At 40.4% G+C, this 12,384-nt stretch overlaps 1 protein-coding gene across 1 annotated transcript in view; it reads left to right on the top strand.

The window, feature by feature from the left end:
• Positions 1-12,384, top strand: part of LOC143925636 (guanylate-binding protein 3-like) — a 211,294-nt gene that overhangs the window by 184,208 nt on the left and 14,702 nt on the right. The window contains exon 11 of the mRNA XM_077450102.1: positions 1,999-2,192. Coding sequence (XP_077306228.1) covers positions 1,999-2,192 — 194 coding nt within the window. The remainder of the gene's footprint in view (positions 1-1,998; positions 2,193-12,384) is intronic.

Here is a 12,384-nt window from a genome sequence, read left to right as displayed (position 1 = left end):
AATAGAAACATGCCTGTGTATACTGTGTGTACATGTATGTGTATACTGTGTGATTGTATACTGTGTGGCCCCATAATCTCTGATTGCCTGGGTGCCCCATAATCTCCTATTGCCCAGGGGCCCCATGAGTTGTCAGTCCGCCCCTGGTAGTCCATATAGTAAAGGGATCCTCACACTACAGCTGTTGAGGAAATACACATCCCATGAGGCATTGTAAAACTCTGACATTCACAGACATGACTCTGCATGATGGGAATTGTAGTTCCTGAACAACTAGAGGGCCATAGTTTTAAGACGCCTGGTATAGTATATATAATGCAGTTCTGATTATATAGTGCAGTCCGTATAGTATATATAATGCGGTAGAGTATATAGTGCAGTCTGTATATTATATATAATACATTGCAGAGTATATAATGCAGTCAGTGTAGTATATATAATGCAGTGGAGAATATATAGTGCAGTCAGTGTAGTATATATACTGTAATACAGTGCAGGGTATATAGTGCAATTCAGAGTATATAATACAGTGTATTGAGGTGGTTAAGGTGAACCCTATGACAGAATTAAGAAAAAAAAATGGCATGGGGTCCCCCCCCCCAAAATCCATACCAGGCCCTTTGGGTCTGGTATAGATTTTAAGGGTAACTCCACACCAAAATGTAAAACAAAATTGTTGTGGGATCCCCACCAAAATCCATACCATACCCTTATCCGAGCAAGCAGCCACTTGCCCTCAACATGGGAAGGGTGCTTTGGGGTGTACCCAAAGGACCTTGTCCCCATGTTGATTGGGACAAGAGCCTCTTCCCGACATCCCTGGGCTGTGTTTGTTCGGGGTCTGCGGGCGCGGGTTTATTGGAATCTGGAAGCCCCCTTTAACAAGGGGACTCCCAGATCCCGGCTCTCCCTATGTGAATGGGTATTGGGTATAAAATACCCCTACCCATTCACCCAAAAAAGTGTCAAGAAGTCTAAACCGCCACAGACAGTTTTTGACAATTCCTTTATTAAAAAGGAAAAAAAAGCGTCTTGCGATGTCCATCGATCTTCAATCACCCTGCCCGATGGACTCGATAAATAGAAAAAAATAAAAAATCTGACTCAACGAGAGGCTTCCTGTCAACAACTGTCTCTTTACTTTGACAGCTGTTAGGCAAGGGAGGGGCCACCCGGTGATGTAACCGAGTCCCCCACCACTTCTGATGTCATGTGACGTTAGAGGGGACGGGGTCGGGGACGAGGGGACGGGGTCGTCCGGTTACATCATGGGAGGCCTCCCATGGAGGTGGAGCTTTTTTTTATTTTTTTTCTATTTGTTGGGTCCGTTGGGCAGCAGGGGTTATGATACGTTAACAAAAAAGTGCAGAGGTCATGGGTCAGTAATAAAGAGAGCATAGGGGTCAGGAGAGCAAAATGCACAGGTTTTTAGACAGAATACAACAAAAAATTACCTCCTTCTCCAAGTCAAATTCCACCCTGGTACATCTCTTCCCCTGATTTAGACTTCTCTCCAGTACAGATCTCCCTCTTATCCCAGTACTACAGCTCCCACTCCATAATACACTCACCAGACCTGGAAGTTCACAAGTAAAAAAGATCTCCCTTTTTGGGTCATGTGGCTAGAGCTGAGGAGGAGCTGAGAAAAGCTTTCCTCGCTCCTGCTGCCTCTCTGAGATTTGACAAGCAGTAGGGGGTGGCTCCTGAAATGCTCAAAGGAGGTCAGCACTACCTGCTTCTGTTTGCAAATTGTAGAAGGAATTGGACCCCCCCCCCCCTTATCTACACCACTGGTATGACATTTGTAATACAGCTGGGCTAATGAGGACATCTGTCTGCTACTAATCCATGAAATTAAAAATATCTTTAATATCAGCTCACTTATATTTTAATGTCACATCTCAGCTATCTATAACATCACAATTCTTCTATGTGTAAAAACCCTGAATTTTTTTTCAATTAAAAGATTTCTCATTTTTTTTCTGTTTGTACTCTCAGAGGAAAACAATCGCAGAAAAATTAGTGAAATGGAACAAGATTTCAGAAGACAGTTAGAAGAACAGAGTAAACAAGTGGAGGCTGATAACAAGGCCGTGCTTGAGCAGACCATTAGTGAAATGACAAGACAAATGGAGGAGGAGAGAAGAATGATGAATGAGAATATGGAGCGGACCATCCGTGAGAAGATGAAGGTAATAACAATTTTGCTGTAACTGTCTTATGCCGCGTACACACGGGCGGACTGTATGGCCTACTTAGTCCGTCGAAACACATTTCAGCGGACAGTCCGCTCGTGTGTGGGCTTCAGCGGACTTTTTCAGCGTGCAGTCTGGCGTACTAAGTATTTCGGATTTTTCAAAATTCTGTCCGTCATACTTTGGTTTCAGCGGACAATCCGCTCGTGTGTAGGCTAGTTCGACGGACTAAGAATGGCGCATGCTCAGAAAGGATTTACACGGCGGAAGATTGCATTGCTGTGTATTGGACTTCCTATTTCTAGTCCCGTCGTACGTGCTGTACACGTCATCGCGCAAGCTTTTGACAGGACTGTTTGTGCATCCATGTGTGGTCAAGTCCGTTCAGTCGAAAGTGTGACGGACTATCCGTCGGATTGTATGACGGACTAAGTAGGCTATACAGTCCGCCCGTGTGTACGCGGCTTTAGTTGAAGTGTCTGTTTACCTTTCGAATAAAACAAGAGAAGGACTGTTGTGCCCTGTGTACAATCAGTGGTATCTCTGCAGAGGTCCAATGCTAAATCAGCAAAATGTATGCTCCATGCAGATTGGAGCCCCAGTTCTTGTGTGAAATGGTGCGTGTTCTTTGCAGAGAGACCACTGAATCCACACATGGCAAGGACCTTTCTCTGCAGCATGCTGACAGGGAAATACTTTTCTACTCAGGCTGCTTTGTATCTTTTTTCTCCACATGTAACACATGTGTGGGTGAGCTTTAGGCTGGATTCACACCTATGGCATTTTTAGTGCTTTTTGCCTTTTGCAGATTTGCACTACAGAACGTGTTCCATGGGAAACCATGTTATATGGACTGTAGTGCAAATCTGCAAAATGCAAAAAGCACTAAAAATTCCATAGGTGTGAATCCAGCCTTAGAGGGTGGGCTTTGATACCCACTTGCTGTACATATGTGCCCATGGGTGGCAGAGATTTCTGTGCTGAGAACACACTCATTGCAGTCTTCTAGCACTGTACCCAAGCTGTCAAAAACAGACCTCAGTCTATAAAAATGAATGGGAGTGAGCAGGACTGTCTCCCAATCATGCAACCACAATGGCAGCCAAACGCAGTGGTCACGTGATCAGCCACCCTTTCCTTTCAAGCCCATTGATTTTAATGGGTGTCTTAATGCAGAGATTGTTAAGATGTAACATTACATGCATTAACACATCGCACAAATGTAAATGGGTCCTCAATGAGTGATGATACCTCGTGAAAACACAATACCAGGCAAATCACTAAATAAGATGTCAAGATAATGTGCGAAATAATATCAAGTTTGGTGCTTTCAAGGATGCAGTCCACTTACAAAATCTTCTTCTTAGGGCTGTTCTTGCCCACCTTTATTGAAATAAAGTCCAAAAAACACGCAAGGGTCACACTTACATTGTTTTTTATCATTATTCTTCCATAGACACAACAAAATGTCCTCTTGGCTTGCTCTTGCAGCACAGCTGCTATGGCTTCACAGGCTTTAAAGAGGAAGTAAACCCTGATGGGTTTACTTCCTCTTTGATTCCCTGCAAAGGCAAAGCATAATGGACTACTATGCATCACATAGTAGTCCATTATGTGTCATTTACCTGACACAGGAGCCAGCGAAGTCACCGCTGTCCCCTGTAGTTCCGAGCGTCCATCTTCTTGGTGGGTTTCTGTGGGTCTCACTGCTCCGGCACTGTGATTCGCCGGAGCAGCGATGATGTCACTTCCGCGCATGCGCACAGGAGCCGACACTCGCGGCATATCGCCGCGATATGCGGCTTACCCAGTGCGCCTGCGCACCGCTGTCTACGGCGCATGCGCTATAGACAGCGATGCCTGTCTTCGGGAAAATATCTCCTAAACCGTATAGGATTAGGAGATATTTCTTGGACCTACAGGTAAGCCTTAATCTAGGCTTACCTGTAGGTTAAAGTGGTTTGTAAGGGTTTACAACCATTTTAAACCATTTGTCTGTCTACCCTGCAGGCAGACCTCACAATTCAGACTCTTGTGCACACATGCAAGGCCGGGACAAGGAGAGGCTGCCCTGAGCACATTGTGCATTGCAGGGATGAGGGCGCCACAAGTTCCTTCTTCTATAAGGCTGACAGAAGTAGTGACAATAACACTACGTCTGTCAGCCCAGCACTGGAAGCCACACAGGGAGGAGGAGAGGGCCGGGAGGAGGTGCGGGCTGTGCTCTCTCTCTCCCCCTCCTCCTCATAAGCTCACACATAATGAAGGGGAGGTGCAATTGTGCATCTTTGTCCTTGGCACTGGATGATCTTGTCCTGGCACTGCACACACGCACCATCTCTGGTTGCTCCTTTGCAGCCACACTGGATCCCTGAATTCTAGTCATCATCTCTATAAAAACTCTGCACACACATGAACAATAAGTTGCTAGTTGATAGACCCAAGATTGGAGACTTCATCCCCTAACCCTCTATGAAGCCAGGACCCAGCCCAGGATTTACTAATCCCCAGAGGAGACTGAACAACCAGTTTCCTCTGTACTGAATATGCATCCTGAAGCCCCTCAACCTGTATGGATGAGAACACAGGTCCCCCTTCTCACACAGAGTGTTGTACTGTCACAATACACATGTTCACAGACATTCATAGCCATTTTATCAGTAATTCTGTTGGGCAATTTCCATCAGGCTGCAAAGCCAAGACACCCCTAACTTTAGGTTTAGAGATTCACCTTATGTAACCGCTGTGCCTCTAAACTGTTCATTGGACAATGAATCAGCATCATCATCCCTTCCATCCAATGAGCTGGTACTGATGATTTCTGGGCTGGTAATATACTGTATGTATACATTGTCATAGTAAATTTATCTTTTTGCCTGAATCTTCCCTTTAGTGAACACCCCCCCCCCCCTCTCCCCCTACCCCAAACGTTTTACTCTAAGTAGATGCTGCCTTTGCAAATCTTTCCAAAATTGGGTTTGAGGTTTTTCCATAGTTAGGCCAGCCATACACGGTTTGAATCTCGGTCAGTTCAGCAGGAACCGGCAAGGATTCAAACCAATAATGACCCGGCTGAATGTACTCAGTTGATTGATCAATCAACTTTAGTACAACCAGACTGATAAAAAGGGGAAATAACAATAAAAATGAAAAAAAAAAATGCTTTAAAAATAGTGCCTGGGGGATTCCCTTAGTCTGCCTGTAAAGTGCCACATCTGTACAGTGTATAGAAGCTGCTGCAGCAATATGGACATTTATAAAGCCAAAAAAGTAATAGTTTTCACTGCAAGCTTTCTTTATTTTGTAAACAATGGCTTGGGGAGCCAGTCTGTATGACGAGATCACGATTTAGTGCGCTGGGAACAAGATTAGAGATATTTTGGGATAAATTCTGGTGTCTCTTTTGCAGACTTTGGATAGAAGTAACAGGTGCAGAAAAATTGGTCTTTGGGTTGTCAAAAATGTAAATGATATGTACTTGTCAAACAGGTGTGGAAAAATCGGTCCTTGTGTGTTAATTATGCCCATAAAACCTACACCAAAAATGTATTTCAGACAAAATCAACAACCACAAAGCTAGGCACGCTAGACAGTCTTTCAGAGAGTCCAGATCCAGGAAGCACTTAATCAGAGACATCGGCATCACAGGCTTGATAGCTGGCCAGTGGTCTATTCTCATGACCCAGTGGATCATCAACTGGAAATCCCCCAATGTCCATTTTTGCCCCTAGATAATCTCCCAACCATATGATGCAGATGCTGCTGATGGGATGTGGAAGCGGACAGCCCTGGGCACAAAGGACTAAAAAAATTTTGAAAAGAAAAATATCACTGAGGTGCCCCCTTTCTCCACTGCTCCTCTCTTGACCAGCAGTAGCCTCAAAACTACATTTTCCTTGAGACTGTAACCTACCAGAGTCTGGAAAGGCATTACATAAAATCCTCCTTAAGGTGTATTCAAGAGATTTCATCTTTTGCTCCCTCTGTGTGGACAGGAGTTCCAAGACTTTCCCCCTGTAACAGGGGTCAAGTAGGGTTGCCAACCAATAGTGATCCTTTTCCTTAATGCCGCGTATTCTCAGGTCCTTTCGCAGGCTTTGAGGGAGCCTGTACACTGCAAGTTTGTGGAGGCATGGAGAAAAAGACTCCTCTGGGTCACTGAGAATTGAATTATCTGGAACTGCCTCCTTCCAGCCACTTACTACTCCAAGGGGTTCTGGGGATGGAAAACGATCTGTTAAGGGTTACTGTATGTCTTCCCCTGCTTCAAAGCCTCCAAACCTGCCAGACTCCTCCTCCTCCCTCTCCTCTTGTGAGTTGTATGATATTGCAAGAATGGTGTTTTGATAAAGCGGGTCTTGAGAGGAAAAGAAGTCCTCCTCTTCGCCCTGCTGCTCTGTCTCAAGTGCCCTGTCCATAATGTCATACATTGTCTGCTCCAGCAGGAACAAAACAGGGATTGTGTAACTGATGCATACATTGTCACAACTCACCATCCTTGTGGCCTCCTTAAAATTGTGACAGTACAGTGCATGCTTTCTTTATCAGCAGCCATTGGCGTGGGGAAAAAATGCTGAGCCGGCCTGAGCCTGTTGTTGTGCCATACTCACGCAGGTATTCATTGATGGACCTCTGCTGCATGTATAGCCACTGCAGCATTGCCAAAGTCGAGTTTCACCTTGCGGGCATGTCACAAATCAGGCAGTTTATGGGCAGATGGAATTCCCGCTGAATTTCAGCCTGTGTATGACCACCTGAAATGGCTACAGACTCTTCTGGCCTGCTTTAGCAGATCTTACAACCCTGCTTATTGTAGACATGCGCATTTTGTTTCGTTCCGAATCTAAATTCGGACGAATTTTCATTATTCAGACATTCGGATGCATCCGAATTACCGAATTACAATGCTAACGTCTAATCAAATTAGAAAAATGACATTTTGCGACCCGACTTTGGGGCCACGTATCTCGGGGCCACTTATGCCTAGGAACCCCAAATTTGGTATGTAAACACAATAGAACTAGCACTACAACATCTCCAAATTTGGAGTTTCTAGCACCAAGTGACCCCCGAGTTACGGGGGCCTCAAAGTCGGGTCGCAAAATGTCATTCTCTGCTGCATTAAAGTGCTTGACATTTTGTGACCCGACTTTGGGGCCCCGTAACTCGGGGTCACTTGGAGCTAGAACCCCCAAATTTGGATATGTTGTAGTGTTAGTTCTATTGCGTTAGCATACCAAATTTATAGTGCTAGCTATAAGTGGCCCCGAGATACGTGGCCCCAAAGTCGGGTCATAAAATGTCATTCTCTTCTGCAGAAAAGTAATATAAATGAAATAAGATGTGTATGTTTTTTTGCACTGTACACTGCAAGTATGAGAAGTTGATGTGACAGATGTGTATAAGTAACTAACCATCTTCCAAAATTTATAATTCATATAGAAAAGATTAGAAAAAACATAATTTAATAGAATGAATATACAACCATCTTCTGAAATTCAAATTTCAAATAGAATACATTTGAATTTCGAATAGTATGAATTCAAATTTTTTAATTAATTAATTTTAAATTTGGATAGAAAAGATTATAATAAAATAGAAAATAGACTAGAAAAATGATAGAACAGAACAGAATTCGAATTTCGTATAGAATGAATTTGAATTTGAATAGAAAAGATTAGAATGGAAATAGAGACTAGACTAGAAAAACAATAGAACAGAATAGAATATAGATACTATCTATTTCATTTTTAATTTCTTTTGCAGATTACTATTTGTTTCCAAAAGATCTCCTGCAGACTATTAGCATCTATTTAATTTTTTGCAGATCTCCTGCAGACTATTAGTATCTATTTTGTTTTCTCACCAGATCTCCTGCAGACTATTAGCATCTATTTTTTTTAGCAGATCTCTTGTAGACTATTAACAGACATTTCACTTCTTTTTTTTGCAGATCTCCTGCAGACTGTTAGAATCAATTTCATTTTTTTGGAGATTACTATTTATTTCCATCAGATTTCCTGCAGTATAATAACATATATTTCATTTTTGCAGATCTCCTGCAGACTATTAGCATCTATATCTAAAGGAAATGGCTGTTCTAATGCAAAAAAAATAAAAATGAAATAGATGCTAATAGTCTGCAGGAGATCTGCAAAAAAATGAAATGGATGTTAATATACTGCAGGAGATCTGATGGAAATAAATAGTAATCTGCAAAAAAAAAGAAAAATGAAATTGATTCTAACAGTCTGCAGGAGAACTGCAAAAAAAAAAGAAAGAAGTGAAATGGCTGTTAATAGTCTACATGAGATCTGCTAAAAAAAATTAATAAATGCTAAAAGTCTGCAGGAGATCTTCAAAAAAAATGAAATAGATGCTAATAGTCTGCAGGAGATCTGGTGAAAAAACTAAATAGATACTAATAGTCTGCAGGAGATCTGCAAAAAAATGAAATAGATGCTAATAGTCTGCAAGAGCTCTTATTAAAACAAATGGTAATCTGCAAAAAAAATAAAACTGAAATAGATAGTATCTATATTCTATCCTGTTCTATTGATCTAGTCTATTCTCTATTTCTATTCTAATCTTTTCTATTCAAATTCAAATTCATTCTATACGAAATTCAAATGTCGGAAATATATATATATATATATATATATATATATATATATATATATATATATATATATATATATATATCTTCCGAAATTCGAATTTAGTATATAATGATTTCGATATTTAAAGTAGAAAAGGTTTTAATAGAATATAAAAGAATAGACTAGAAAAACAATAGAACAGAATAAAATATAATATATTCTATTCTGCTCTATCGTTTTTCTAGTCTATTTTCTATTTTATTATAATCTTTTCTATCCAAATTTAAAATTAATTCATTTAAAAATTTAAATTCATACTATTCGAAATTCAAATTTATTCTATTCAAATTTGAATTTCAGAAGATGGTTGTATATTCTTTCTATTTTATTCTATTAAAATTTATATTTTTTCTATTCTTTTCTATTTGAATTAGAAATTTTGGAAGATGGTTAGTTACTTATACTTATATATATCTGTCATATCAACTTTTCATACTTGCAGTGTACCAGTGCAAAAAAAACGCACACATCTTATTTCATTTATATTTATGGTATCAATGAAGTTGTCAGCATGCCTGATTAAAGAAGTCACAGATGTCGATCGCAAGGCAAGTGCATATGCTGTATATCATTGTCCACTTGCCAAAAGTTGTGTATTGTATTTGTCCACTTGCCACGTCACCTGCCACAAGTTGTGTATTGTCCGAGTGCCACGTGACCGGCCACGAGTGCCATGTGACCAAGTTGTGGATTGTCCACTTGCCATGTCACCTGCCACCAAGTGACCCCAGATATGGGTAATATGAAAGTACTTTTCTGCAGCAGAGAATGACATTTTGCGACCCGAATTTGGGGCCACATATCTCCGGGTCACTTATAGCTAAAAACACTAAATTTGGTAGGCAAACACAATAGAACTAGCACTACAACATATCCAAATTTTCTAGCACCAAGTGACCCCGAGATACATGGCCCTAAAGTCGGGTCGCAAAATATTTTCGAATGCGGTTAAAATAATTTCGAATCATGTTGAAATCATTTCGAATTCGGTAGAAATATTTTCGAATTTGGTTGAAATATTTTTGAATGCGACCGATTTTTCGAATTCGTTAGAAAACTAAACGAAATACGAAAATGAATTTAATGAATTTAACGAATATAACTAAACGAAATGAATTAATTAACAAATTAAAACGAAACGAAACTAAACAAAATTTTTTCTTTTGCACATGTCTAGCTTATTGCACTAACGCACTGCAATATGCTGTGGTAAACCTGCAATAACACACTGAAATATACTGCAGGAAACCTGCCTTGACAAAGTAAAATAACACTAAAGTAAGAATTAAAAGCCGCACTACTCCCAGGCTGTACTATCATAAAATTCATCCTGAAACTTTACACAATACAATAGAATCACAATAGCACACTAACTCACTGGTAGCACTGAACAGAGATATGTTCTATCTCTCTCCACGCCGATATCACACTGCAAATGGCCGCTATGGGGAGAATACTTTTAAAGGTTGGGGGGGGCTAAGAGCAATGAGCCACGATTAGATAGAGTCATCATGACAGTGTCCAATCAGGAATCTGACAGTGCTATGTGCCAGGGACATGTGGTGAGGTGAGTGGCTGGTGAGGCACTGGCTAGTATCAGAACCAGATACACACAGGTTACATATGCCGTGAATGTTAGAGCGAGAACAATAATTGTAGCACTAGACCTACTCTAACTGTAAACATGTATCCTGTAAACATTTTTACAGGGTCACCTGGGAATTTTGAAGTACTGGAGTTTGTTTCCATTCCCCAAGTGCACGCAATTTCAAAGTGTGAGGCCGCGTACACACGCGGAGACTGTTCGCTCAACTTTGTTCGTCAAACAGTTTCAGCGGACAGTCCGCTCAAAATTAGCATGGACGGACATGGCCACACACGACGAACGAACAGTTTGCTGAAACGTACGACGGGACTAGAAAACGACGTCCTATACACTGCAATGCAACCTTCGGCGTATAAATTCTTTCTGAGCATGCGCGGAACTTTGTTTGACGAACAAGCCTACACACGAGGGGACTGTTCGCTGAAACAAGGTTTCAGCGGACAGTTTTTCGGAAATTCCGAAAAACTTTGTTCAGCAGACTGTTCGCTGAAACTGTCCGCTGAAAGCCCACACACGAGCGGACTGTCCGCTGAAACACTGTTCAGCGGACAAAGTTGAGCGAACAGTCCCCGCGTGTGTACGCGGCCTGACATGTTTGGTATCTATTTTACTCGGCGTAATATCATCTTTCACACTATACAAAAAAAAGTAAAATCCGGATAACTTTACTGTTTTTTGAATTTTTTTATTCATGAAACAGTTTCTTTACAAAAAAGCGCAAATATCGTGTGACATAAAAAGTTGCGACAACCACCATTTTATTCCCTAGGGTGTCTGCTAAAATTATACTATATTTTATAAAGGTAGTGGCGGCCTTTGCGCTACTGGGAGTAAATAAGAAAGAGCTGTGTGCATGTAAAGGAGTGTGGGTGTATTCACAAGTGCTGCAAAATGAAGGGGTTCACAATAACACCAAAAGAAAAATAATAAAATGTAGAATTTTGCGCAAAAGTGAAATCGCTCAAAATTTGGGTGCCTATGGAAGTGGTGACTGCTGGGAGAGTGATTACAAAAAAAAAATCTTAAGTATAAGGAGGGTAGGTGTAGCGGGGAAAACTTGTCTTTGTTTCATTAGATTCGCAATATTGTATATGTAACTAGTAGATCGAAGGGTTTACTACATCGCGGTCAGACATATCAGGGCTGTTAATTCTCACGGCTGAAAGCTTTCATAAATCAAGAACTTATATGCATTTGCAGCACGGTCCTAAACACTAACAATAAGGGTTTAGGTAGTAATATTGATTGTTTTGATATATGCATAAAGCAAACATAGACATTGAATATGCATAGAGTGCTTATATGCATAGATGTAATAATATTTAAAAATACAGAATTATTTCATTCCTTTATAACAAGGCATATGACAAAAAATATTTAATTATTTGATTAAAAATATATATAAGAAGAATTTTTATCCTATAAAAAATATATTAATAAAAAATAAATTAAAATATAATATAATAAATGTAAAAAAAAAATATGAGAATGATGTAAAAAGTGTAAACCTATTATTTCAGATGTTGGCCATAGAATTGAATTTTTTATTTTTTTTCCCATAAACATTTTATTGAATTAAAAGGGGGGTACATAAAGGAACAGACACATCCAATGTCGTTTTCATATACATATCAACAATAAATCTGGGCCAGGCCCATGGCTCATATATACATCGACAAAAGACAAATAATTATGAATTGACTCAAGGAAAGGTTATAGTAAACATAGCTTCATATAGGTGAACCTCAGGTTTAAACACCTCTGATAACCCAGTCTTAGGCAGGATTTGAGGTGAGTATTAACCACTCAAGTCATAGATAGGGGATAGACTGTTTCGAAGGGTAAGATGGGGGGGGGAGGGGTGGAAGAGAGAAGAGAGAGAGAAAAAAAAAAAAAATGAGTGGGGGTGGGGTAGAGAAAGTCT

Source organism: Lithobates pipiens, unplaced genomic scaffold (genome assembly GCF_037356315.1).
Source record: "Lithobates pipiens isolate NorthernLeopardFrog02 unplaced genomic scaffold, aLitPip1_a1.2 Scaffold_22, whole genome shotgun sequence".
In the NCBI taxonomy this organism is placed as follows: Eukaryota; Metazoa; Chordata; class Amphibia; order Anura; family Ranidae; genus Lithobates; species Lithobates pipiens.
Note: the sequence above shows the minus strand (reverse complement) of the source record. Positions and strands in the feature narration are given on the sequence as shown.